This window comes from Purpureocillium takamizusanense, chromosome 4 (genome assembly GCF_022605165.1).
Source record: "Purpureocillium takamizusanense chromosome 4, complete sequence".
Classification (NCBI taxonomy): Eukaryota; Fungi; Ascomycota; class Sordariomycetes; order Hypocreales; family Ophiocordycipitaceae; genus Purpureocillium; species Purpureocillium takamizusanense.
Genome location: NC_063071.1, coordinates 2719889 through 2740773, shown reverse-complemented (window position 1 = coordinate 2740773; position 20885 = coordinate 2719889). Strand labels below are relative to the sequence as shown.

At 58.3% G+C, this 20885-nt stretch overlaps 9 protein-coding genes across 10 annotated transcripts; 6 read left to right on the top strand and 3 right to left on the bottom strand.

The window, feature by feature from the left end:
• The first annotated feature begins 334 nt into the window (after window positions 1-334).
• JDV02_005488 (uncharacterized protein) lies at window positions 335-1962 on the top strand. Its single transcript, XM_047986793.1, has one exon. It carries the CDS (start codon window positions 549-551, stop codon window positions 1716-1718), a length of 1170 nt encoding a protein of 389 aa, XP_047842776.1. The 5' UTR covers window positions 335-548; the 3' UTR covers window positions 1719-1962.
• A 2267-nt stretch (window positions 1963-4229) lies between these two features.
• Window positions 4230-6019, top strand: JDV02_005487 (Acetylxylan esterase). Its single transcript, XM_047986792.1, has 3 exons — window positions 4230-4737; window positions 4865-4944; window positions 5098-6019. Exons 1-3 carry the CDS (start codon window positions 4272-4274, stop codon window positions 5521-5523), a joined length of 972 nt encoding a protein of 323 aa, XP_047842775.1. The 5' UTR covers window positions 4230-4271; the 3' UTR covers window positions 5524-6019.
• A 915-nt stretch (window positions 6020-6934) lies between these two features.
• Window positions 6935-9698, top strand: JDV02_005486 (uncharacterized protein). The gene has a single exon (XM_047986791.1). The coding sequence runs from the start codon at window positions 7258-7260 to the stop codon at window positions 8653-8655; it is 1398 nt and encodes a 465-aa protein (XP_047842773.1). The 5' UTR covers window positions 6935-7257; the 3' UTR covers window positions 8656-9698.
• On the bottom strand, window positions 8868-9146 carry JDV02_005485 (uncharacterized protein; the record flags this gene model as incomplete). The annotated part of the gene is made up of 1 exon (XM_047986790.1): window positions 8868-9146. One exon carries the CDS (start codon window positions 9144-9146, stop codon window positions 8868-8870), a length of 279 nt encoding a protein of 92 aa, XP_047842774.1.
• Window positions 9699-9740: 42 nt separating the features above from the next.
• On the bottom strand, window positions 9741-10001 carry JDV02_005484 (uncharacterized protein; the record flags this gene model as incomplete). Its single annotated transcript, XM_047986789.1, has 1 exon — window positions 9741-10001. One exon carries the CDS (start codon window positions 9999-10001, stop codon window positions 9741-9743), a length of 261 nt encoding a protein of 86 aa, XP_047842772.1.
• Window positions 10002-10991: 990 nt separating this feature from the next.
• On the top strand, window positions 10992-13113 carry JDV02_005483 (uncharacterized protein; the record flags this gene model as incomplete). The annotated part of the gene is made up of 5 exons (XM_047986788.1): window positions 10992-11400; window positions 11507-11931; window positions 11999-12647; window positions 12717-12838; window positions 12899-13113. The coding sequence occupies 5 exons, from the start codon at window positions 10992-10994 to the stop codon at window positions 13073-13075; spliced, it is 1782 nt and encodes a 593-aa protein (XP_047842771.1). The 3' UTR covers window positions 13076-13113.
• Window positions 13114-14148: 1035 nt separating this feature from the next.
• Window positions 14149-15486, top strand: JDV02_005482 (uncharacterized protein). The gene is made up of 3 exons (XM_047986787.1): window positions 14149-14565; window positions 14633-15025; window positions 15094-15486. The coding sequence occupies exons 1-3, from the start codon at window positions 14280-14282 to the stop codon at window positions 15219-15221; spliced, it is 807 nt and encodes a 268-aa protein (XP_047842770.1). The 5' UTR covers window positions 14149-14279; the 3' UTR covers window positions 15222-15486.
• Window positions 15487-15528: 42 nt separating this feature from the next.
• On the bottom strand, window positions 15529-17713 carry JDV02_005481 (uncharacterized protein). Its single transcript, XM_047986786.1, has 4 exons — window positions 17400-17713; window positions 16921-17327; window positions 15904-16847; window positions 15529-15845 (listed from the first exon to the last, which is right to left on the bottom strand). The coding sequence occupies exons 1-4, from the start codon at window positions 17597-17599 to the stop codon at window positions 15774-15776; spliced, it is 1623 nt and encodes a 540-aa protein (XP_047842769.1). The 5' UTR covers window positions 17600-17713; the 3' UTR covers window positions 15529-15773.
• A 288-nt stretch (window positions 17714-18001) lies between these two features.
• On the top strand, window positions 18002-20647 carry JDV02_005480 (uncharacterized protein). Of its 2 annotated transcripts, none has more exons than XM_047986784.1 (8): window positions 18002-18842; window positions 18916-19134; window positions 19203-19419; window positions 19479-19529; window positions 19581-19604; window positions 19664-19771; window positions 19836-19934; window positions 19996-20647. In XM_047986784.1, exons 1-8 carry the CDS (start codon window positions 18819-18821, stop codon window positions 20295-20297), a joined length of 1044 nt encoding a protein of 347 aa, XP_047842767.1. In that variant the 5' UTR covers window positions 18002-18818; the 3' UTR covers window positions 20298-20647. The 2 variants fall into 2 exon arrangements, with proteins under 2 accessions (XP_047842767.1, XP_047842768.1); XM_047986785.1 differs by having other exon boundaries at window positions 18110-18842; window positions 18909-19134.
• Window positions 20648-20885: the final 238 nt, after the last annotated feature.

Below are 20885 nucleotides of genomic sequence, written 5' to 3'. Positions count from 1 at the left end.
TTGTGCCCGCCGATGGTGGACTGGAACCAGACAGTCGTGAGAAAGGGGGGGCAGAGTGAAGGTGAATACAACACCGCTTATAAGCACGTTGGATAGCCGCCCACCCAAATAGCAGACCGTATAGTTAAATTCCATGTTCATGCTAAGTGTGTAGCGTTATTGTTCGGATGGGTGGTGGCGCCATGCGTGCCGGATGGATGGATGCCGGCCGGCGCGGTTTCGGGTTCGGGGTTACATGCAGATGGACGCATCATGCTGATGTCAGGGGACCAGGCGTGGGTGGTGGGTGGCCTCACCGCATCTACCAATTCACGATTGATGTGACTACGTAGCCATCAGTAGGGTCACTGTTGGGATCTTGGAGATGGGAGCTGCCCGATACCCCCTTGCCGGCAGTCTTTCTTCATCAGGCGTTTTTATCACATCCGGTTCCCGTCAACGGCCATCAACCACAACAATGCAGCCGTGGCTTCTCACGAGGTAGCCGGTTAGACAGCATCACCTGCCCTGCTGCAACCCCTCCATGTCAGTCACCTCCATCCCCATTCATGGATCCGCCGCCCATCCCCGTGAGCAACGGCGGCACTACTAGCAACCAGCGCCGCCCGGCCTGCGAGCTCGCCAGCCTCCCCGCAGAGCTCCTGCTGTTCATCGCTGGCTTCGTCGCCAGCGCGCAGGACCTCTCGGCGCTGTCGCGGGCGAGCCGGCGGCTGTACCGCGACCTGCTGCGGCACCGCTACCGGCTCGGCGTGCAGGCCCACGGCCCGTCGCTGGTGACGTGGGCCATCCGGCGCCGGCGGATGGGCACGGTGCGCGACGCCCTCGACGCCGCCGCCGCCATCGCCGCTGGCAGAGGAGGAGGTGCCGCCGCCGCGACGAGGTGCCCGCAGTGCGCCAACGCGCCCAGTCCGCTGGAGCTCGCGGCTCAGTACAACTTTGAGGACGTGGTCGCGCTGCTGCTGGGGGCTGCTACGGCGGCCACGCGTGATGATGATCGCGGCGGCGGCGACGGCGGAGGGGATGAAGGCGGAGGAGGAGGAGAGGAAGAAGCAGGGGCTGGAGAACAAGAAGAGGGAGAGGGAGCAGAGGTAATAAACATCAACGTCAACGCCCGCTCGCCCAAGGGCCAGGCGGCACTATGCTGGGCCGCGGCGCATCGCAACGCGGCGCTCGCGCGCATGCTCCTGCGCGTCCACGGCATCGACCTCGAGACGCGGGACCCCTACGGCCGCACGCCGCTCGCCAACGCGGCAGGCCACGGCGACATGACGCTCGTGGAGATGCTGCTCGCCCACGGCGCCGACGCCAACAGCCCGCTGCGGCCCGTCGTCGAGCGTGGCTCCGGCGGCGGCGACTCCGACGTTGATGGCACCACCGCCACCACCACCATCGTGGTGGATGCGGCGATCCAGGCCGTCGTGTCGCGGCTGCTTCAAGATCGCGGCGGGTGCGTGGACGATGACAACGACGCGGGGAGGAGGCTGTTACTGGGCCTAGCCAAGGACTCGGATGTAGACGCGGGCAGCAGCGGCGGCGGTAACGGCAACGAGTCCTGCAGCGTGCCGCTGCTGCTGGCCGTGGGGTCGGGCCATGCGGACGTTGCGAGGACGCTCGTCGCGCACGGCGCGCACCTGCATCTCGAGGCCACTGCGGAGGAAGGACGAGGGGGACACGCCGGCAAGATGGAGGAGTGCCGCTGTGGCGAGACGTACGCGTAGGGGGCAGCCGGGTTCAAATGTATGCACGAGACCCCTCGCTATGATGCCGTTGTGGCATGGACGGGGAATGGCACGGGCAAGTTCTGCAGCTGACTGGATAGAAGAAGGGGCAACGTATTTTGCAAGTTAGGTTAGGTAACCAAGTTAAGTCGTAGATGATGCTTACGAGGCAAAACTTTGTCGAAGGGGGATTCAATGATAACACTCCCCACGCACGTACTTTTGCAGCGCCTACAAAGTACATAAAGTATCCATTATCGTCAGGGGTTCATGGCAGGCACACGCACACCCCATGCCCATACCGTACCCATACGTGTAGACACACGCCCCAGCCAGCTACCCATCATACACGGAGCGCGCCGAAATAGGTGGGACGAGCAATTTCAAGCGGCGCCAAGTCCATCCATCTCGTCTTAGCAGAGGGTTTACTATTACACAACAGCTGCTTTTCCCCCGTCGACGGGGCGGGATAGGCAGGTTGTACTGCGTACTGCCAGGCAGGCATGATCGACGCCTGTGGGGAAGTCAGGGGAACCCATGTTGAACAGAGCTTTTTCTTCTTCTTTTCTTCTCTGGCTCTTTCTTTTTTTCTTCTTTGCGCGTGATGGGAGACCATCAAGCAGAGCACAGCTCAAGGCCCATGCTTTGCGACCTTTTTGCAACAGGCGATTGGCTGGCTTGTTCTTTGCTTGCGAGTTTCAACTCTAAGCATTGCGGCATATAACTACATGTAGCGATATGCGTTCTGTCTCCAGGGCCGGCGCGCGGCTGAAACGTGGCCCGGTGCGTGCGAGTGCGAGTGCGCGCGCAGTCATGGGATCGTGGGTATGACGACGACCTGGTTTGTGCTGCTCTCTTGTCGAGTGTGTACTTCGTACGCGATGGTGCCTGCTGCTTGAGCCGCGACGGCTGGACGCTTGCTGAGCGCGGGGCTTTTTTACTACTGTGCGTGCGTCGGGTGCAGAGCATGGCATGTATGAAGATGAACGGACAGAAGGTATTTTGTAAAGAAACACGGACGCCGCACGCCCGACTGTCACTTCTGCTGCTACCGCTACTCCTCCTACGACTACTACTACTACGACTACTGCTACCAGTTGGTAGTCAGCGCTGCACGCACGACTACCCGACTGGGGCCGAGACCGCCAAGTCGGTGGCATGTGAAACTCTGTCAGCGGCGGGGACTCAATGTTGATCCCTGCGCAGCCTGCAAGGTACCAATGCGGGCAGGTAACCATCGTCGGCGGGCGGACGGGCGGGCGGGCAAGCAGCCAAGCAAGCATCAGTGACGGCTGGCTGGGCAGGGGGGACGAAGAGAAGCATTAGTAGGTGCTCCTGAACTGGGCAAAGCATACGGGAGAGCGACAACATCCACCCACATTGATGAGAGACAGTTTTTGGGCTTGGGCTACCTATGTAACTATTACTGGGAAGCAAGCAAGACGACACACGCCACGCCACGCCACGCCACGCCACGCCACAGCCCACCAGTTTGGCCTCGCCTGCCGCGTCGGGATCCGGCTGCCGAACGAGGCGCGCCCAACCCCGGTTGGCTGCGTGAGGAGCTGCAAGCCTCACGCCGGCCCCACGCCACGCCTCCCTCCCTGGACCTTTGGAGCCGCCGCCTGCCTGCTGCGGGGTTTGGGCGGAGTGGGGGATGGGCGGGCGGAGCGTGGGCAGGCCAGGATGCGAGGCAGGCGACGAGGATGGGGATGCCTGTCTACCTGCCTGTCTCTCTCGCCCGGCGGTGGGTGCCCTTTTTGTGCTGGGGGGTTTGACACTCTCAAGGGGCCACAGGCCAGAAAAGCTAGCCTGGCCCTCTCGGTACGGTGCAGTATGATGGGAACTATCGGGAGGAGGGACCCCCAACTCGGTGTGGCGTGGCCTTATTGCTACAGCGGTGGGTGGTGGGTTGTGGTTGGTTTGTGGGGTTATGGTTTGTGGTCTCTTCCAGATGGGGTTCCTTCGGCCGGGCCGCGTACGTGCGGGTGTGTGTGTGTGGGTGTGAGTCTGTCCGTGTTTATGGGGTGGTGGTGGCTCGATGGGTATGTGTGTGTGCGCGCTCGTTGACGCCGCCGGGGGCGCGATGCGGAGGATGATGCATGGCATGAGCGGCTACGACGTACGTACGAGGTAACATGCCCGCCAACACCCGGAGGCTAGTACAAGTACCTCGCGGGAGCTCCTCTTTTTTTTTTCTCTTCTCTTCTCTTCTGCGCTGCTTCTTCGTCCTCGTCTTCCGTTGTCGTCGTCGTTGCCGTTGTTTTCCCTCTTCTCCCTGGTCCCCGTCGTCTTCTTGCCGGTGCCGCTGCTGCTGTGCTTCGCCTGCCGAGGACGTTGCTCCGACAATTGCGCGTGTGTGTAGACGGACACGGAGAGAGTGAGACAGAAACACCAGCACCACCTGTGTGTCAATCTCGTGATAGCCTCACTCGTCGCTCGTCAACCCGCGGCCGGCATTTGAAGCTCCACCAACAGCACAAAAAAATACCGAGCAACACACACACACACACACACACACACACACACGCTCTCACCCGCCAGACAGCAACCATGCGCGCCACAAGCTCCCTCGCGCTGCTCCTCGCCGGCGTCGCCGCCGCGGACCCGAGCCCGAACCCCTGGCGCAAGCAGCACCCCCCGGTGACCAACAAGGCGACCTCGACGTGCGCCACGGGCCTCTTCGTGCTGGTCGCGCGCGGCACCACGGAGCCGCAGGGCGCGGGCGTCACGGGCCTCGTCGCCGGCAACATCACCGAGAAGATCCCCGGGTCCAAGGTCCAGGCGCTCGACTACCCGGCCACCTTCTCCGACCCGGCGTACCAGGACTCGGTCGCCGCGGGCGTCAAGTCCATGCAGAGCGTCGTCAACAACTACCTCAACGACTGCCCCGACGGCAAGATGGCCATCCTGGGCTACTCGCAGGGCGCGCACGTCGGCATGGACGCCGTGTGCGGCGGCAGCGGCGGCGTGTTTGACGCGGCGCGCGCGCTGCCCGTCGCGGACATTAAGAAGAATGGTGAGTTGGCATTGCTACATTTCACTTGATTGAGAAAGAAAGAACAACAAAAATCCAATGACGAAAAAAATGAGCCGTCGTGTGTGTGTTTGAGAGAGGCTTGCTGACAGCGGATCACATCTTCTAGTCCTCGCCATGGTCTTCCTGGGCGACCCGACGCACGTCGCCAACGTCACCTACGACAAGGGCACCAGCATCAAGAACGGCGTGAGTCCCCTCCTCTTCCCTTTCCCTCTTCCTTGTCTCAACTATCCGTACTTTGCTTGTACCCCGTACAACGTGGCACAATGGCTTGAAACTACCTACTACATACATACCTAACCATGCCTCGTACGAAAATACTGACTGACACTCGGATAGCTCTTTGAGCGCAACAACGCCTCGGTGGAGACGTGTAAGCAGTACTCGGACCGACTCGTCTCCTACTGCGACACGGGCGACACCTACTGCGACGTCGGCAAGGACAAGAAGGTGCACGGCGGCTACGTCGCCAAGTACGGCGACGAGATTGTCAAGTACGTCGTCGACAAGTACCACGCGGCCGTCATCGGGGGCAACGCGACGACGACTACTACCAGCGCGACGGCGACGGCTACGACGGCGGCGCCCACGGGATCCGGCGCCTCCTCCGCGACGACGACGACGGGTGCCGCGGCGACTGGGTCGGGCACCGCCACGGGCGCGGCGGCGTCGGCGACCAAGACGGGTGCCGCGGCGGGGCTGAGCGCCGGCAAGGGAATGTACCTGGCGCCGCTGGTGATGGGCGTGGCGGCGTGGGCGATGTAGGGATGGGCATCGCGTGGTAATGATGGTGGTGGTGGTTGAGGATGATGGTGATGGGAGTGTCGCGATGGAGTACTATGTGCGAGTGGCGATGAGGAGTAACGCAGGAGCACTGAGAATCTACGGTTGACGAGTCGAACGAAGCTGTGAGCGCCATGTTGCGATGGAAGAGCCGGGGAGGGGTATCACTGTCTGTCATGCTTGGTGTATGTACTCATTGCGGGCGTCGGGTTCATGCTCCTGGCTTCATGTTTATATCTGCGGTGGACGGCCAGCTAGCGGCCGGTCGGTCCCATGTCAAGTACACCAAGTCTATCAATTGTCATGTATGAGAACAAGGTCATGTTTTGTAAAGAATTTTGAGACTTGCTGGTGGTGATTAAGTATCCAATGGCATATATACAGGTGCGGGGGGTCCCGAGACATGGGGAGCCAAGAAGGGCAACACCAAGGGCGGATCAGATGGATGAACACGGGATGTTGTACGGAGGAGCTGCAGATCTAACAGATGGAGTGACAGATCACACACTATTAATATATACAATGTGTGTGTGTCGGCGGCAGCATGGCGCGACTCGTGTCTCTCGCTAGGACCATCGGGGCGGCACATGCAGGATTCCCATCAATGTCCGACAGCAAATACATGCATGTGCTGTCGCAGCCACCCGCAGTGGCGTCCGCTGCAGTGCACGCGGCATCAGCCTGCCCTCATCATCGTGCTCCATCAACGTCTCTCTCCTCCCACTCGGAAATGCATCATCCCCCCATCCTCACATCACCGTGTGGCGGCTGAGCAGCACCACCACCCCGGCCCGGCCTGACTCATAAACTCCCTCGGGGCGGCGGCGTCCCATCGTGAACCTGCGTGGCAGCCTCAGCAGCATGTCTCGGTCGAACTCGACGGCGGATTCAAACGTAGTCATTCTACGACGGCTCAACTGCTGGCGCTAGATGGGGCATCGCGGGGCTCTCGTCGACTTCATGTTCCATCCAACCTGGGCCCGCCACCACATGATAACTTGAAAGCCAGGGGCCCCCCATCACCGACTTGCGGAGGGCTGTCGCGACCGTGAGCTTTATCAACCTGCAACAACACGGGACGGAAGCGAGTGATGATGCTCGTCGCTGCTCCGCCAGACCCTGGGCCGAGGTAACTACCTTACCCGTTGCTCCTGCATCGCGATTGTGTGACTCCATTCGCGGGGACGCAGTCACAGTCACAGTCACACACACAAACACACATACACACACATCCATACACCCCTGGGATGGCGCGTTTGCTGCCCGCAGGGACAAAGTCTAGGTGATCCATCTCAAACTGCCGCGTCGGTGACGAGCACAGCAGGCGGGTAGCCCGCCCTCCTGATCGGCATGTAAAGTCGTCGGCTGCAAGGCTCTATCGACTGTGCTCGTATCTGTTCATGTTCGGTGCTCCTCCGCCTTCGGACTCACGACGAGGGCATGCGCCACGCCACCAGCGAGCAATTCACTCTCCAACAATCCATCCGGTGCTCGCAAACGACGTACATCGTCGACACTACCTTTTTATTTCAATTCATCCATTCTTTCATCTCACTCATTCGATCCTTGCGATGACTCAGCCCGGCCTTTCCTCCCCCGTCCTCTCTACCGCATCGCCATCCCCATTCTCTCACTCTCTCTTTCTCTTTCTGTCTCACACACACACACAAACACCATAAAACTCAGTCCTTACATCGCGCAACACAGCAGCACATCATGGGCGGCGCCGCCTTCGCCTCGGGCGACCGGCCGCTGCACACGCCCCGCATGCCGCGGCCCGTCTATCACGACGTCAAGAGCCGCTGCATGGCCATCCTGCGACAGACGTACGTGTGCGTCGCGTCCCCCATCGACGGGCCCGGCAAGACCGACTTTGGCGACATTGACATCCTCGTCGCGTGGCCCAAGGACTTCAACGTCGACGGTAGCCTCCAAGACACCCGCCGGGGCTTGGACGCCATCGCCGATGCCCTGGGCGCCGCGCGCATCATCGTCAACGACGCCTGCGCCTCGAACCTCGCCCTGCCCTGGCCCCGGCGGCTGCTGAAAGACGAGGAGTCCGCCGCCGCCGCCGACGAGAATATGCCAGACGACAGATATATCCAGGTCGACGTGCGCATCTGCAGGTCCCTCCAGGAGATGCAGTGGATGCTCTTCAAGCACGCGCACGGCGACATTTGGAACATCCTCGGCTCGACCACCCGCCCCTACGGCCTGACTGTCGACGACGGCGCCCTGTGGCTGCGCGTCCCCGAGATCGAGAAGACGAACCGCAACCGCGCCAAGGTCCTGCTCACCTCGGAGCCCGCTAGGGTGCTCGCCTTCCTCGGCCTCCCCGTGGTCGATTACTGGGACCGGCCCTTTGAGAGCCTGGACGCCATGTTCGAGTACGCCGCCCGGTGCCGCATGATGTACGTGCCCCCACCAGACGACGACCCTTCTGCTGCTGCTGCTGCTGCTACCTCCAGTATCACACGCATCCAAGACGGTGGCACCGAGCAGCAGCAGCAGCAGCAAGCCGCCGCCGAGGACCGCAAGAAGCTCAAGGCCAACGACCGGCGGCGCATGAGAGGCCGCCCCGCGTTCCGCGCCTGGGTCGACGCCTTCCTCCCCGCGTGCCGCCGCGCCGGCCGCTTCGCCGCGCCACAGACGACGCGCGAGCGCGTGACCGAGGAGGCGCTGCGTGCGTTCCCCCACGCGCGCGACGACTTCGCGGCCCGGCGGGACGACTTCTTGCGCGAGCGCCAGCGCGAGACCATCTGGAACGTGCTCATCAAGGGCGCCGTGCCGGAGCCCGACCGCGCGACGGCCACGGGCGCCGAGGTGACGTACCGCGCGTGCCTCGTCAAGGCGCTCAAGCGCGTGATCCTCGAGGGCGACGAGTCGTACGACGACGTGATTCGTCGTCGCGACGAGGGGAGGGAGGAGGATGAGGAGGAGAGGGAAAGCCTGCGGGACGAGAGGGGGTTCTGGAGGCTGGACAGGGTGGTGGACTTTATTGAGCGCCACAAGGACTGCGTTGGCGAGATGGCGTATGCGCGGCAGAACGAGAGGTACATGGAGCACCTCAAGGCCAAGGAGGCAAAGGCCAAGGCTGCTGGCGGTGGGCAGTAGATAGTTAACAGTCAAGCCCAGGGGACGGCGTTCGGCCTCTGTCGAAGCTGTTGTTGGAAGGACGAGCTGCGTTCCCCAGCCAGGTCATCATCATCAACAACAACATCATCATCATCATCATCACCAGCACCCAAGGTGTCGGCACAGGCTCAAGAGTCAAAAACCGGAAATGCGATTGTCCGATCAGCTTCTTCTACAGTATACCATCTTACTTACCCCTCCGCCTCCTTGCGCTGCTTCTCTTCCTTGCGCTTGCGCCGCGCCTCCTTGCGACCCTCCGTCGCCTGGCAGTTCGCGCAGTAGTAGTCGCTCTTGATGACCCTGCGGGTCACATGGACGCCCCTGCCGCAGAAGCCGATGCCCGTCTCCGCCACGTGGGGGAACTTTTCGCGCACAACGTCGCACGTCGTGGGCCGGTACGGGCGGACGTACCACGCGATGGTGCAGTTGTCGTTTTTGCACCCGGCGAACTCGATGGTCTGGAAGCACATGTTTGTTGCCTGCCTGCCTGCCTGCCTGTCTGCTTGGGCCTGGGAGAGGGGTGGTTTATCAAGTTTGCAGAGGAGGTTTCGGGCCTTGGGGAATCTGAATCTGCGAATACACCAGACTGGGACGTCTGCCCTTTGAACTTTCAGTTTGCTTGGGAAGAGAGCATTTGTTTTTGTCGGGGATTGTTCTAGGGGCGAGGTTCTTCGCCATGTTCGTCTGCTTGCGCGGAGCTTTATAGACGGTCCTGGGGGTCTTCGCGAATCAGGAACCCCGGGAGGGGGAACTTGTCTATCACTCCCATCAACCGTTATTGACGCACGCAAGCACGGGGCAGCAAGGAACGAAGGGGGGGCCTCTTCTTATCCAACCCGTTACGCTATGCACGCAGACTAAATACATGTAACAATCGGCATTCAAGAATGGACCGCCATCACAAACTCTCACTGCTGTTGTTTAATGTAGACACTGCTATTGCGAGACCGAGCTGCGTCCCCCGGTCATATCATCATCTCCATCGCCATTATCACCATTCTCATCATCATCTAAATCGCCGCTTCAGTCTTGAATCCAAGAGCGTGATTCTAAAGATGCCCCATCTACTTCTTCGATTCCTTCCGCTTTCGCCGCGTCGCCTTGAACGCCTCCCTCCGCTGGCACGCCTCGCACATGTTTGCGCTGTCAAAGTTGAGCTCGGTCACTTCGAGGCCCCCGTCGCAGAAGCCGATGCGATTCTCGGGCCTCTGCGGAAACTTGTCGCGAACCTCGTCGCAGGGCCTGGGCTTTTCCGGGCCGTTGAACCACTTGAACGCGCAGTCGGCGGACTTGCACCGGTAGAATATGAGGTTCTGGTGGCACATGTTTGCTTCAATGGCTGGACTTATTCACGTGCACTATTTTTTTTTTCTTTTTTTTGCACTCCCTCTTGGCGCGGATCTCTGAGGATAGTATACTCGGGGTCTGCCCCGGTCTGGGAAATGTTCTCATGGTTGGGGTGTCTGAGGGGAGGGTCTTCGCTACGTTCGCCTCCTCGCGCGAAGTTTATATACACTTTTCGATTGCCGCCGTGAATCTAGAAAGAAAACCCCCCCAAGAGCTGGAAAGTGAGTGTTTGCCAATTACGCCGTCCGTCATTGTCGGCAGCAGTGGATACGCAAGAGGTTCTTGCTGTCCGACCCGTTACATGTATGCCTTAACCTGAATAACAACCAAGTTAACTAGTATTCAACGGCCATAACCCCTCACTCCTGTTGTTCCGCTGCGTGATACACTACGTCGCTTCCACAAAGAAGCACAGCTCCTTGACTACCCAAAATAAGCTTAAAATGCAGACCACCGCTGGATTGTACCAGACCGTTCGTCATCGCACGTGCCCTGGTCCAGGGTGCATACCAACCCCTCGGCGCGAATGCGATCGGATTCCCGCCGCCCCGTCGGCTCCGCTCACCTCGTGAGACTCAGCCACCTCGGCCCGGGGCGTCGATCGCGAATCTTACATCTGCACGGTAACAAAATGCCCCAGCCAGGCCGTCGGGGCCGAAATATCGCCCGAGATGTACGGCCAAGCGGCCCTGTTTACACAGTTGGGGAGAGGACTAAACCATCTACGCGATGAATACGTCGAGACTTATTGGTTCCGTCGCAACGTCCATCCGGACATGGCCTCACGGTGACAAGATGCGTGACGCGGCTTGCGCTGAGAAGGCCGGGTGCATCGGAGACTTGGGATGGTATAAATACGCCCGGTTGGTCGGACCTTGGATGATGGTCCCTCTCTATCAAGGCATCGAGCATCAAACCGTTAGACAGAACCGGCCCTGAAAGATATTGAACAGACGTCAACAACAAACATGCGCGTCTCTCTCCTCTGCGCATCTCTCGTCGCCCTCTCCGGCGCGACGAGCCCTCCATCGGCGAAAGAGTCCTGCAGAGCGCACCCCGACAACGCGCGCTGGCCCTCGGCAGACGACTGGGCGCGGCTGGCCAAGGCCCTTGACGGGCGGCTCATCAAGCCCACGCCGCCAGCGGCCGCCTGCCACGCCGGACAGCCCGGGCACGACCCAGCGCGCTGCGCCGAGGTGAAGAAGGCCTGGGAGACGACCGAGTTCCACGGCGGGAACCCCGTGTCGGTGCTGCTCGACCAGTTCACCAACTACACCTGCCTGCCGGACGCGGCCTACCCGTGTACCGGCGCTGGGTATCCCGCGTATGTGGTCAACGCGACGACGGCGAGGCATATCAAGCTCGGCGTCGACTTTGGTATGTACGCACATTGACACCAGGCTACTCCTCCCCTCCCCCCTGGCGACTCCCACGTGAGTTGAGTATAGCAGGCGTACATCGGCTCACTCACCCCTCTATATAGCCCGAGAGCACAACGTCCGTCTCGTCGTCAAGGCCACCGGGCACGACTTCATCGGCCGCTCCATCGCCCCCGGTGCCCTGTCCATCTGGACGCACAACCTCAAAGACATCGCCTACCACCCGGGCAACTTTAAGCTCTCCGGCTCCGGCAAGGTGCTTCGCGGCAACGCCATGACCCTCGGCGCGGGCATCCAGCTCAACGAAGCGTACGCCGCCGCCGACGAGCACAGGCAGGCCGTCGTCGGTGGGCAGGGCAGCACGGTGGGCATCGTCGGGTACGTCACCGGCGGCGGGCACTCGTCGCTCGGTCCGCGGTATGGTATGGCCGCCGACAGCGTCTTGGAGATGCTCGTCGTCACGCCGGGGGGCAAGATTGTCGCCATCAACGAAGACCAGAACCGGGACCTCTTCTGGGCAATGCGAGGCGTGGGTCGCACCTGTCACCATATTACCTCTACTTCTCTTTGCAAATGTGCTGACACAGCCGGGACAGGGCGGAGGGTCGACGTTTGGGGTCGTCGTGTCGGTGACGCTGAGGACGTTTCCCACGCCGCAGGTCACCAACGGCGGGTTCATCGTCTTCACCGATCCCAACGAACACGCCATCAAGGACGAGCTCATCGCATACGTCTCGTCACAAGTCCCCGTGCTCATGGACCAAGGCGTTTCGGGCTACCTCTTTCTGTCGCCCGGCATGTCGCTGCCCAACAACACCACGGTGCCAGGCGTGCCCTCCGAATTCGCCGGCGCGTTCGGTACCGTCTTGATCCAGGACGCCGTCGATCGGGAGGCCGCCATGCTGCGGGCATTCAAGCCGTTGAACGACACCATCCAGGAGCGCTGGCTCGGAAAGGTCACGCTGATTCTACTCCCCAAGCACTACAGCTCGTTTTGGGAGTTCCACAAGGAGAACCACGACGCGGGCCACGGAGGCGGCGGCAGCTATGTCGCGTCGAGGATCTTGCCGGGCCGGGCGCTGCGGGGGAACAACACTAGGTTCACGTCTGCGCTGAAGGAGGCGTTCAAGGCCAACAAGCGCTTCGATCTGTTCTTGGTCGGTGGCAAGGGCGTGGCGGGCGCACGACCAAGGGGTGGCAGCAACTCCGTCCATCCAGCATGGCGAACAGCTGCCGTCATGGGAAGTAAGTACCCCTAACCGAATCATGACTGTCGGATGGACGTGGAGGCACGCTTCTGACAACATAGCGCAGTGTCGTCTGTCACCGTTCCACCGTTCAACAAGACGGCTGAAGAGGCGGCCATCAGGCTCTTGGACGATTCCTTCGAGCCGATGCGACTTCTGGACACACAATCGGGCTCCTACATGAACGAGGTAAACATAGCACCAACTCCTCAACAAGGGCGTGGGATTTGATACTCACACGCACGATAGGCCTTCCTTTTTGAAAAGAACTGGCAGCAGTCCTTCTGGGGCGACAACTATCCGAGGCTGCTAAGTATAAAGCGGGACGTCGACCCGTCTGATGTCTTCTGGTGCAAAACATGCGTTGGCAGCGAGGGCTGGAGGCAGACACCAGACGGACAACTCTGCAGGGTGGGTGCCATGTAATGTACAGGACAAGATTGGGGTGCTTGATTTGAGTGGATTTTCATTGTAGTAGTAGTACCTTGTCAGCTACTACTGCTGTGCCTTTTCAGCATTATCACATAACGATTTTGCATTACGCGTGTGATTGCATCTCGACCATGGAGTGCCATGCGGGCTGTGTGCTGTGCTGCTTCCAAACACGTCCACTAAGACCCAAAGCCGGGCCCCAGGGACGAATCAGCTGACACCCTACGCTATGGCCTCGATCCTGTCTGGTCATGTATGGGCTGACAGGAAATTTGCAGGTCATGGAAATAACTTTGTTTCTCCTGCTGGCTCGCTTCTCAGGGACCAGACCGCGCGGCATCTTGATGATGTCCGGATGGGCACCGAGCTGCCTATGTCAATATCGATTAGAGAATAGCACAGACGACGCGTCTCTTCCTCCATCAAAATAAATAACACTGCTTCGCAATGTTTCAGCAGCTCGATAGGTATTCGAGCGGAACCAAAAATCCTTCTGTGGACTCCGTGATATCCTCGACCGACTGTAAATAGCACATAGCTATTATAGAGACTCACCTTCATGCCCTATTGATGAGACGCTTATTATTCCAGGCCAGATGGTTTTCGATGGGTCTTCATCAACATCGAGCAGCACAGGCGGTGCTTTGACTGGCGCAATATCCCCTTGTTTTCCTGCCATTATTTGTTTTTAAATGCTGTTATTATGCTGCCCCCGCGGCTGCCTCGACTCTGACAGGGGAGACACATGCCGAGAAGGTTATGCGCACCACGAGGCATTAAGCTATAAACGTAAAGTGGACCGCGCCGCGGCCACTCCAAGACTACCTACGGCCGTGCGCCAAGTCAATGCGTGGGCTTGGGGTCCCCACGGCTTTGGATCAGGGCAGCTGTCGTGCATGATGTGCGGAAATATCCCTGGAGATGAGAAAGAAAAGCCTAGCCCAGCCCAGGGCCCCAAAACACGAGGCGAATGCAGAAGGCTCGGCCCTCAATGCGTGACCTGCTATCATAAATGGGATGCAAGTCCACCCCTTTGGTCTTCCTTCTTCTCTTTTTTTGCCAACTGCCTGTTCTATCTTGTTGCCCGCCAACGGCCTGGTTCATTGTTTCGTCGCTGTCAAAGCTCTCAAGGACACACACACTCGCTTAATACTACCTACATAGTCAGGACGCACTGAACATTTATTTTTCGCCCAGCATGAAGACTTCTCTCGTCACTCTTTCCGCCCTTGCCGGCGCTGTCTTGGCTCACAACGGCGAGCATGAGCATACCGCTGCCACTATGACCAGCAGCAGCAGCAGTTCTAGCAGCAGCAGCAGCAGCAGCAGCAGCAGCACGGTCGTTGAGTTTAACAACATGCAATGGCATGTCGAGGCGGGCAAAGATTTCACCCTTCAGTACCAGGGCTGCGACATGGGCTGCAGCGTGATTCTCGCCAACGGCCCGACTTCGACGACCCTGACCGACTACAAGATCTTGACCGGTAAGAGAACCCCTAGTGTAATTGGAGCGTGCGAGTCAAAGGGGCACATTGTCTGACCTCACGCTAGAGGAGGCGTTCGGCTCTTCGTACAATGTCAAGCTTGAGGCGGTTCCTTCCGGCGTCTGTGCGTTCAAGATTATCAGCCACGCCTCGGGAAAGATCAACTGGAGCAACACGATCGAATGGCACGGCCCCATCGAGTCGCCCACCCCTGTCCCTGCCTCGATCAGCACTGCCTCGGTCGGCACTGCCATGCCTCCCAAGACGGCCGTCGAGACGATCATCCCCGGGGAGACCCCCTCGCCGAAGAAGGGCGGCGATGGCGAGCCTGGCGAGAGCGCTGAGCCGTCGGGCAATGACACCATGCCTGGGGAGACCTCCATGTCCAAGGAGATCAAGCCGGTGCCCACCACTGGCCTCGTGCCCGCTCCCCCCGCGTCCACCCACCTCGGTGGTCTGAGTAAGTCGCCATCCACAGTAGGGAAACCAAGGCTGGGGCCGAAGGAATGCTAATAACTTGAGCATCAGACACCACCAACTCCACTGAGCCTCCCTCTCGGCTGCCCGGCACCGTCATCACCAACCAGGCTGGACGGGTTGCGTCTTCCATGGCTCTTGTTGCTGGTGCTATGGCTGCCGCGGCGTATCTCCTTTAAACATCCCCTGATGGTAGTACGGTGGTGGTTCTTTGCTCCCGTCAGGGTTGTCGTGGCAATGATTGCACCGGACTGGAACATGTATTATGGCCGTCACTTCAAACATCATGGCCCTTGGACTACCGCCATCAGATTAATTAAGCTTCTCTAATCTAATCTTGAGTACCATTACCCTCACAATTTCGACTCCCACGGTCGTGCTCTAAACGTCAAGTGACAGTGGGATTATCGAATTTGAGTATAACCATCTGTAATTACGCATCCCACTATTTCGACACCCTGAGGTCTTCAAGTGAGATTGAGATTAATAAATTAGAGTATATCTATCTACAATTATGCATTCCTCTATTTCGACGCCCTGAGGCCTGGTTAGGTCGACTGTAAATACTGTTACTCTGTTATATGTGTTGTGGGTCAGCCTCCGAGTTGGCCGGCTTTTCCACTGCTCTCTCTGGCTCGCTCGGCCACCTATATAGCTCTTGTTGATCCCCTGATACTCCATCAAGGTCTCTTTATCAGTTGTGCGCCTGTGCCCCTTGGGTCAATATACTACTACTTTGGCTGAGGCATTCCAGCCCACACCGACTGGACGACGGGGTACTTCGGGAACGTAGGGGCATATAACTAGTGGATTGTCAGCCATATGAAACGTCGAGCAGCATTTGAACACTGGATTGCTTACCGCTTGGCACCTAGCATTATAGTCCCCCCTTGAGCCAATCTTCAGGTCAAGTTCGTCTCCAGGCACTCCAAATTTGGCCAGGGTATCCGACGTCCGTGATGCCCTGCTCCAACCGGGCCCGGCCATGGGGTCTTTTATCCATGCCACGAACCAGTCATGGGTGAAGTCTGCCAGCGCTTGCTGTTCCGGTGTGACCCCCTTTAGCAAGGAGAAGCACTCGTTGCCGCCGTGAAAGAAGGGAATTTCCGTCCCGTGCGTCGGTCCAGTGCCGGGAGCGCCTCGAACGTTGTCGTACTCCCCAAAGAATCGATACACCCAGGTAAGCTGCTTCTCGCTGCGGACGTCGATGAGATAGTCGACGGGGCAGTTGAAACGGACGTCGCCGTACTGGGTGCCGATGCGGTCGGCGTCGCTGTTGTTCTTGGGCTTTTGGTAAGCGCAGAATAGCTCGCGGTTGGGAATGTGCGCAGTGTCGGCAGTGAACGTTTTGATCCACGACTTGAAGCTGTGGTCTTTGCCGCCAAAGACGAGACTGAAGATACTGCCCTCTCTGTCCGCGGTGCCGGTCAGCAGTGGCACGTGCGAAGGATACTGGCCCGCGGCGAACCGCGCCGCGTAGTCGGAGTGCCGGGTTATGTCGTCAATGACGGGGGTGAACCACGAATGGTACGTTGAGTTGAACAGAGTCGTCTCGATTTTTTCAACGTCAATTTTACGGAGGCAGTCTATTTGGCCGTGGCCCGCGGCTGGGCAGCCGACTTCCGCGGCCACGACGTTCAAGGCCTCATCCATTGGTGCATAGGCAGGTCCGGACATGGCGTTGGCGCTCATCTGCACGGCGCCCTTGAGCCAAGTCTTGGGATGGTTCCATAGGTAGTGGTCAACCTGAATGGAGCCGGAAGAGTGGCCACCGAACACTACGTGGTCGGGGTTGCCTCCAAACGCTTCGAGGACGCTGTCAGCTAAAAGTCTTGCTCTACTACCTCCATCAAATGGTGAACGGGCGGCGAAACCCACCTTCAATGTTCTTGCGAACCCATTCCAGGGCCTTTTCAACATCCAGGATGCTCAAGTTCTGGGTCTCCCCAGGACGGGCTCGTTTCAGCTCCGACGAATGCGGGGAGGCGAAGATGGTCTCGCGAGTGTTGAAGTTGACATATACGACGCCTTTGCGGGCAAAGTTGGTGCCTTGTAACTGCGGGTTGCTACTGGAGCCCGTGACCATGGCACCCCCATACATGTAAACAAACACGGGATAATTAGAGCCGCTTTCCGCCTCTGGAGGTGCCCAAACATTGAGGTTCAGGCAGTCCTCGGATTGCGGGCTAAGGTGCGGCTTCAGTTTCGCCTGCGGGCAAGATGGGCCATATGAAGTGGCATTGAAGGTCGATCTTGACTGTTCAAGATCCTGAGGGGGGCGCCATCTAGGAGCACAGGGTCAGCGTTCATTCATGTCATGCATGCACTGCCTCTTTGGGCGTTGGATTCGACTTTACCGGTTCTCCCCGCCGGTCGATGCGGCAAACGGAACCCCCAAGAAGACGTTGTTGCAGTGATCGTCACGGAAACCCTTGACGGCCGCCTGTGGTAGGACAACGGTCGGGATATCTCCGCACGTATTCCCCGTTCCATCGACCGTGCTTGCAGCGGCCAGGGTGAGGGACGTTGCCGCCGTCAAGAGTTGAATGAGCCGCATCGTGGACTCGTCAGGTGCTCGGCTGATTCCTGAGACTGAAACGGGAAACGATCACCACTCAATGTCGTACTCAAACGTCTGTGCTGCTCTGATCATGAAACAAACAAAGACAACTCCCGACGCATGGTCTCTCCCAATCGGGGGGCATCGCTGGACTTTTCTTACGGGCGATCCATGGCCCTGAACACTCGCGGTGGGGAAGAGCCACACGACGATGGAGCTTGTTCAGGGAAGGGAAGAGGAGAGGAGCCACAGGACATCACGGCTCGGCCCACTTGTCGAGTCGTGCTTGCAGCGCTAGTATCAGCGGAGTCGAGCTTAATTGTTCCTCAAGGATTTTTAAGCTCGGGCAATGCCGATACTCAGACCGTTCAGCTGCCGCGTGTGCCTGGACGGGCTTGACGAGGTTCCCTGTTCGTCACGTTGTAAGCCAACGGTTTTTGCCTGGCCCGCTTATAAGTTGTGGGCAGGCGACGGTCACCGCGATCCTGAGTCTCGCCGAGCAGTTCCCATCCTAGCAGGACAAGGACAGGGGAGTATGGCCTGACTCGGCATTGATCAGATTCCGACCACCTGCTACTTACCTCCTACGTCTTCCCGCGTTCAATCGAGTAACTGTTCCACTATCTTACCACAATGTCAAGTAGAGCCGAGGTGGGAACACCAAAAACTTTGCAAACACAATATTGGGATCATGACCCCCGTGAGGCGGTCAGATGTTCGCTCACTCCTGCCCCAATGCCGGACCACGACCCTCATACGATCGTGTCAGCAGCTCCCCGTTCTGTTGGCGCTCGTGGCGTGGATCGCCCACTTGTCTTGGCATCATGGCACCGAGCGAGCATGCCTGGTGGTTTACATACTAGTTAACCTACTAAAGTTAAGTAGCTGGGATATCAGGGGATCAGCAGCGAACCGACTTGCATGCAGGACTCTTCTGCGGGAGACTTCTGACGTAAACAATAGCCAATCAAGACGATAGTCCAGCTCATGAGCAGGCACGCGTTTCGATCAAGGAGCCTGAAATATACCCTGATCCCCGCTCGCTGCCGCCGATAAACTCAGCTCGGTGGGACGAGTAGGTAGCACGAAGCGCGCCGTGTGGCAAAACGTTCGACGGGCCGCACACCGAGAGTAATAAAACAATTATCCGCCCGAAATTTCTCTGCTTCGTCATGCTATGCGATCTGGATAATTTGCTGCCGTTGGAGACCTCACCATGGCGGAAGGTCTTGCTCAAGTGGTAAGGCCATGGGACTCTTCTACATTGATGGGCCAGTCCACAAAACTCATCTCACGCTGACAAAAGATGGCAGATATCGTGGTATATATGCGCCGCTATTGCATGCTTGTTCCTGGCCTCTCGGCTCTGGATCCGAATCCGTCGGTTCGGTGGCCTCGTGCTTGAAGATGGCTTCATCATCCTGGGAGCAGCCTGTCTCCTTACAGACCTGGCTATCCAGCAATACATGTGGAGTCACGGCATGGCGGAACTCCCACGCACGAGCCAAGATAATGTCATCAAGATCATGAAGGTAATTCGGCACTTTGCTTGCTTACGATGCCGTGACAATCAAGAACATCAGTGCTAATGCCGTTCAAGATGATCGTTCCAGGGTCCATCGTCTATGTGTCGTCTATATGGGCCATCAAAATTGCGATGGTCCTGTTCTACAAGAGACTCGCGGCACCCAAATCCACGCTGCAGTTAGTGTACAACGTGGCACTGGGTCTGCTTGTTCTGTTTTGGGGCGTCATTACTTTGCACATTATCTTTCAGTGCTTCCCACATGACAAAAGGTGGTCGAAAGATCCAGCATGTTGGTCTACCTGGGCTATTGCCAACGACCTGTGTTTACACGAAGGCTGACAAGATCAGATAAATGCGACAAGACGAACAAGGAAGTCAACTACTGGCTGACAGCCTCTCGTAAGTATAAAGTATTCGCCATGCCGCCCAGAATTGCTAACATGCTCGTAGTAAATGTCGGGACCGACATCGCAAGTAAGCGAGGCCCGAATTTTCTGCTTTCCCCGCCCAGATCCGCAGCTCACATTATTCAGCCATCACCTTGCCCATATACATGGTACTTAAACTGCAGATGAAGTTAAAGCAGAAGCTTGCAGTAGCTGCAGTCTTTGCCCTGGGGCTTCTTGCGGTGGTCGCGGGCAGTAAGCGCATTCCTAGCGTTGCCTGTTCCCCTTGCCCAAGGATATTGCTGACATCTGGTGGTAGTTGTGCGGGCATACTTTGCGAAGCGCAGGCAGACGATGCTGACATGCACCGTTTCCATAATCGAGACGTCCGTCGCAATAATCACGGCGTGTCTCCCGCGTCCGTACCCCTCATTCATCGCGAGAGATTGAAGTGCCCCAGCTGATACCATGAGACACAGCACTTCGCTCCGTCATCCTCGGTCCTCCTTCATCTGCTAGGAGCGGCGCAAGCTATCAACACTACGAGCTCTCCGCACAAAACCAGAGCCGCAAGTCGAATCGAGGCCGAGTCACCACGGAAATCGTCGGTGGACCCAGAGACAGTGGTTGCTCCGAGGAGGAGTTGGTGAAAGATCGCACCGCCGACAGGGCCGACGTGGAGAGCAATGCGGACAGGAAGCCGGACGGCGGCGTCAGGGTGACCACGACTCTCCAGATGCAACATGGGGTAGATCCGGAGGCAGCCTCCAAGCAAGTCTGAGTAGAAATATGAAGACAGCCTGCTTGGAGGCCATCATGTCATACTTGAACCTCGCGCGCGCACTCTGACCTGGGGCGAATCTGAGGAAACGAGGCGTATAAGGTGTGAAATATGGTCGGCCACTACGCTTACCAGAGTGGGTTCGGAACAAGTTCGTGGTTTCGGAAGGCAGTATTGTAACATAAATATGTATAGGTGCGGATGATATACTGACGACTTTCGGTAATATGGTTTCTACGGCAAGCTCACGACACGGAACACCCTGGTGTTGGTTGCCTCCCATCGTGGTATTGGAGATAGGAAGGGAGCCGCTACCTAGTCGAGCATCGACTTACACACTTAGCTGACCCATTAAAAGAACAGATTACCGTAATCTCAGGTCCACCGAATTTCCCGAAACTTCGCCGATTAGCTAGGAGTTCACCCGACTGGAGGTATCCTTCCATAACTTTTCTAGAGCCGCATCTGAACGCTACTTTGCCATTGACTCCACGTCGCTTACGCCGAGGTGTTTGAGACACCAAGCCCACCACGAACAGCAACACCTATCGCATAATACGTAGCTTTATGATACCGTCAGCGAGGACA

Excerpts from the sequence above, each read along its gene's own strand:
- JDV02_005482 (XM_047986787.1), top strand. The coding sequence starts at position 14,280 with ATGAAGACTTCTCTCGTCACTCTTTCCGCCCTTGCCGGCGCTGTCTTG. Across the intron at positions 14,566-14,632 it reads CGACTACAAGATCTTGACCG|AGGAGGCGTTCGGCTCTTCG; the intron begins GTAAGAGAACCC and ends ACCTCACGCTAG. Across the intron at positions 15,026-15,093 it reads CACCCACCTCGGTGGTCTGA|ACACCACCAACTCCACTGAG; the intron begins GTAAGTCGCCAT and ends CTTGAGCATCAG.
- JDV02_005480 (XM_047986784.1), top strand. The coding sequence starts at position 18,819 with ATGGCGGAAGGTCTTGCTCAAGTG. Across the intron at positions 19,605-19,663 it reads TGTCGGGACCGACATCGCAA|CCATCACCTTGCCCATATAC; the intron begins GTAAGCGAGGCC and ends CACATTATTCAG. Across the intron at positions 19,772-19,835 it reads TCTTGCGGTGGTCGCGGGCA|TTGTGCGGGCATACTTTGCG; the intron begins GTAAGCGCATTC and ends ATCTGGTGGTAG.
- JDV02_005481 (XM_047986786.1), bottom strand. The coding sequence starts at position 17,599 with ATGCGGCTCATTCAACTCTTGACGGCGGCAACGTCCCTCACCCTGGCC. Across the intron at positions 17,328-17,399 it reads TCGACCGGCGGGGAGAACCG|ATGGCGCCCCCCTCAGGATC; the intron begins GTAAAGTCGAAT and ends CTGTGCTCCTAG. Across the intron at positions 15,846-15,903 it reads ATAATGCTAGGTGCCAAGCG|TTATATGCCCCTACGTTCCC; the intron begins GTAAGCAATCCA and ends ACAATCCACTAG.
- JDV02_005488 (XM_047986793.1), top strand. The coding sequence starts at position 549 with ATGGATCCGCCGCCCATCCCCGTGAGCAACGGCGGCACTACTAGCAAC.
- JDV02_005487 (XM_047986792.1), top strand. The coding sequence starts at position 4,272 with ATGCGCGCCACAAGCTCCCTCGCGCTGCTCCTCGCCGGCGTCGCCGCC. Across the intron at positions 4,738-4,864 it reads CGCGGACATTAAGAAGAATG|TCCTCGCCATGGTCTTCCTG; the intron begins GTGAGTTGGCAT and ends CACATCTTCTAG. Across the intron at positions 4,945-5,097 it reads GCACCAGCATCAAGAACGGC|CTCTTTGAGCGCAACAACGC; the intron begins GTGAGTCCCCTC and ends ACACTCGGATAG.
- JDV02_005486 (XM_047986791.1), top strand. The coding sequence starts at position 7,258 with ATGGGCGGCGCCGCCTTCGCCTCGGGCGACCGGCCGCTGCACACGCCC.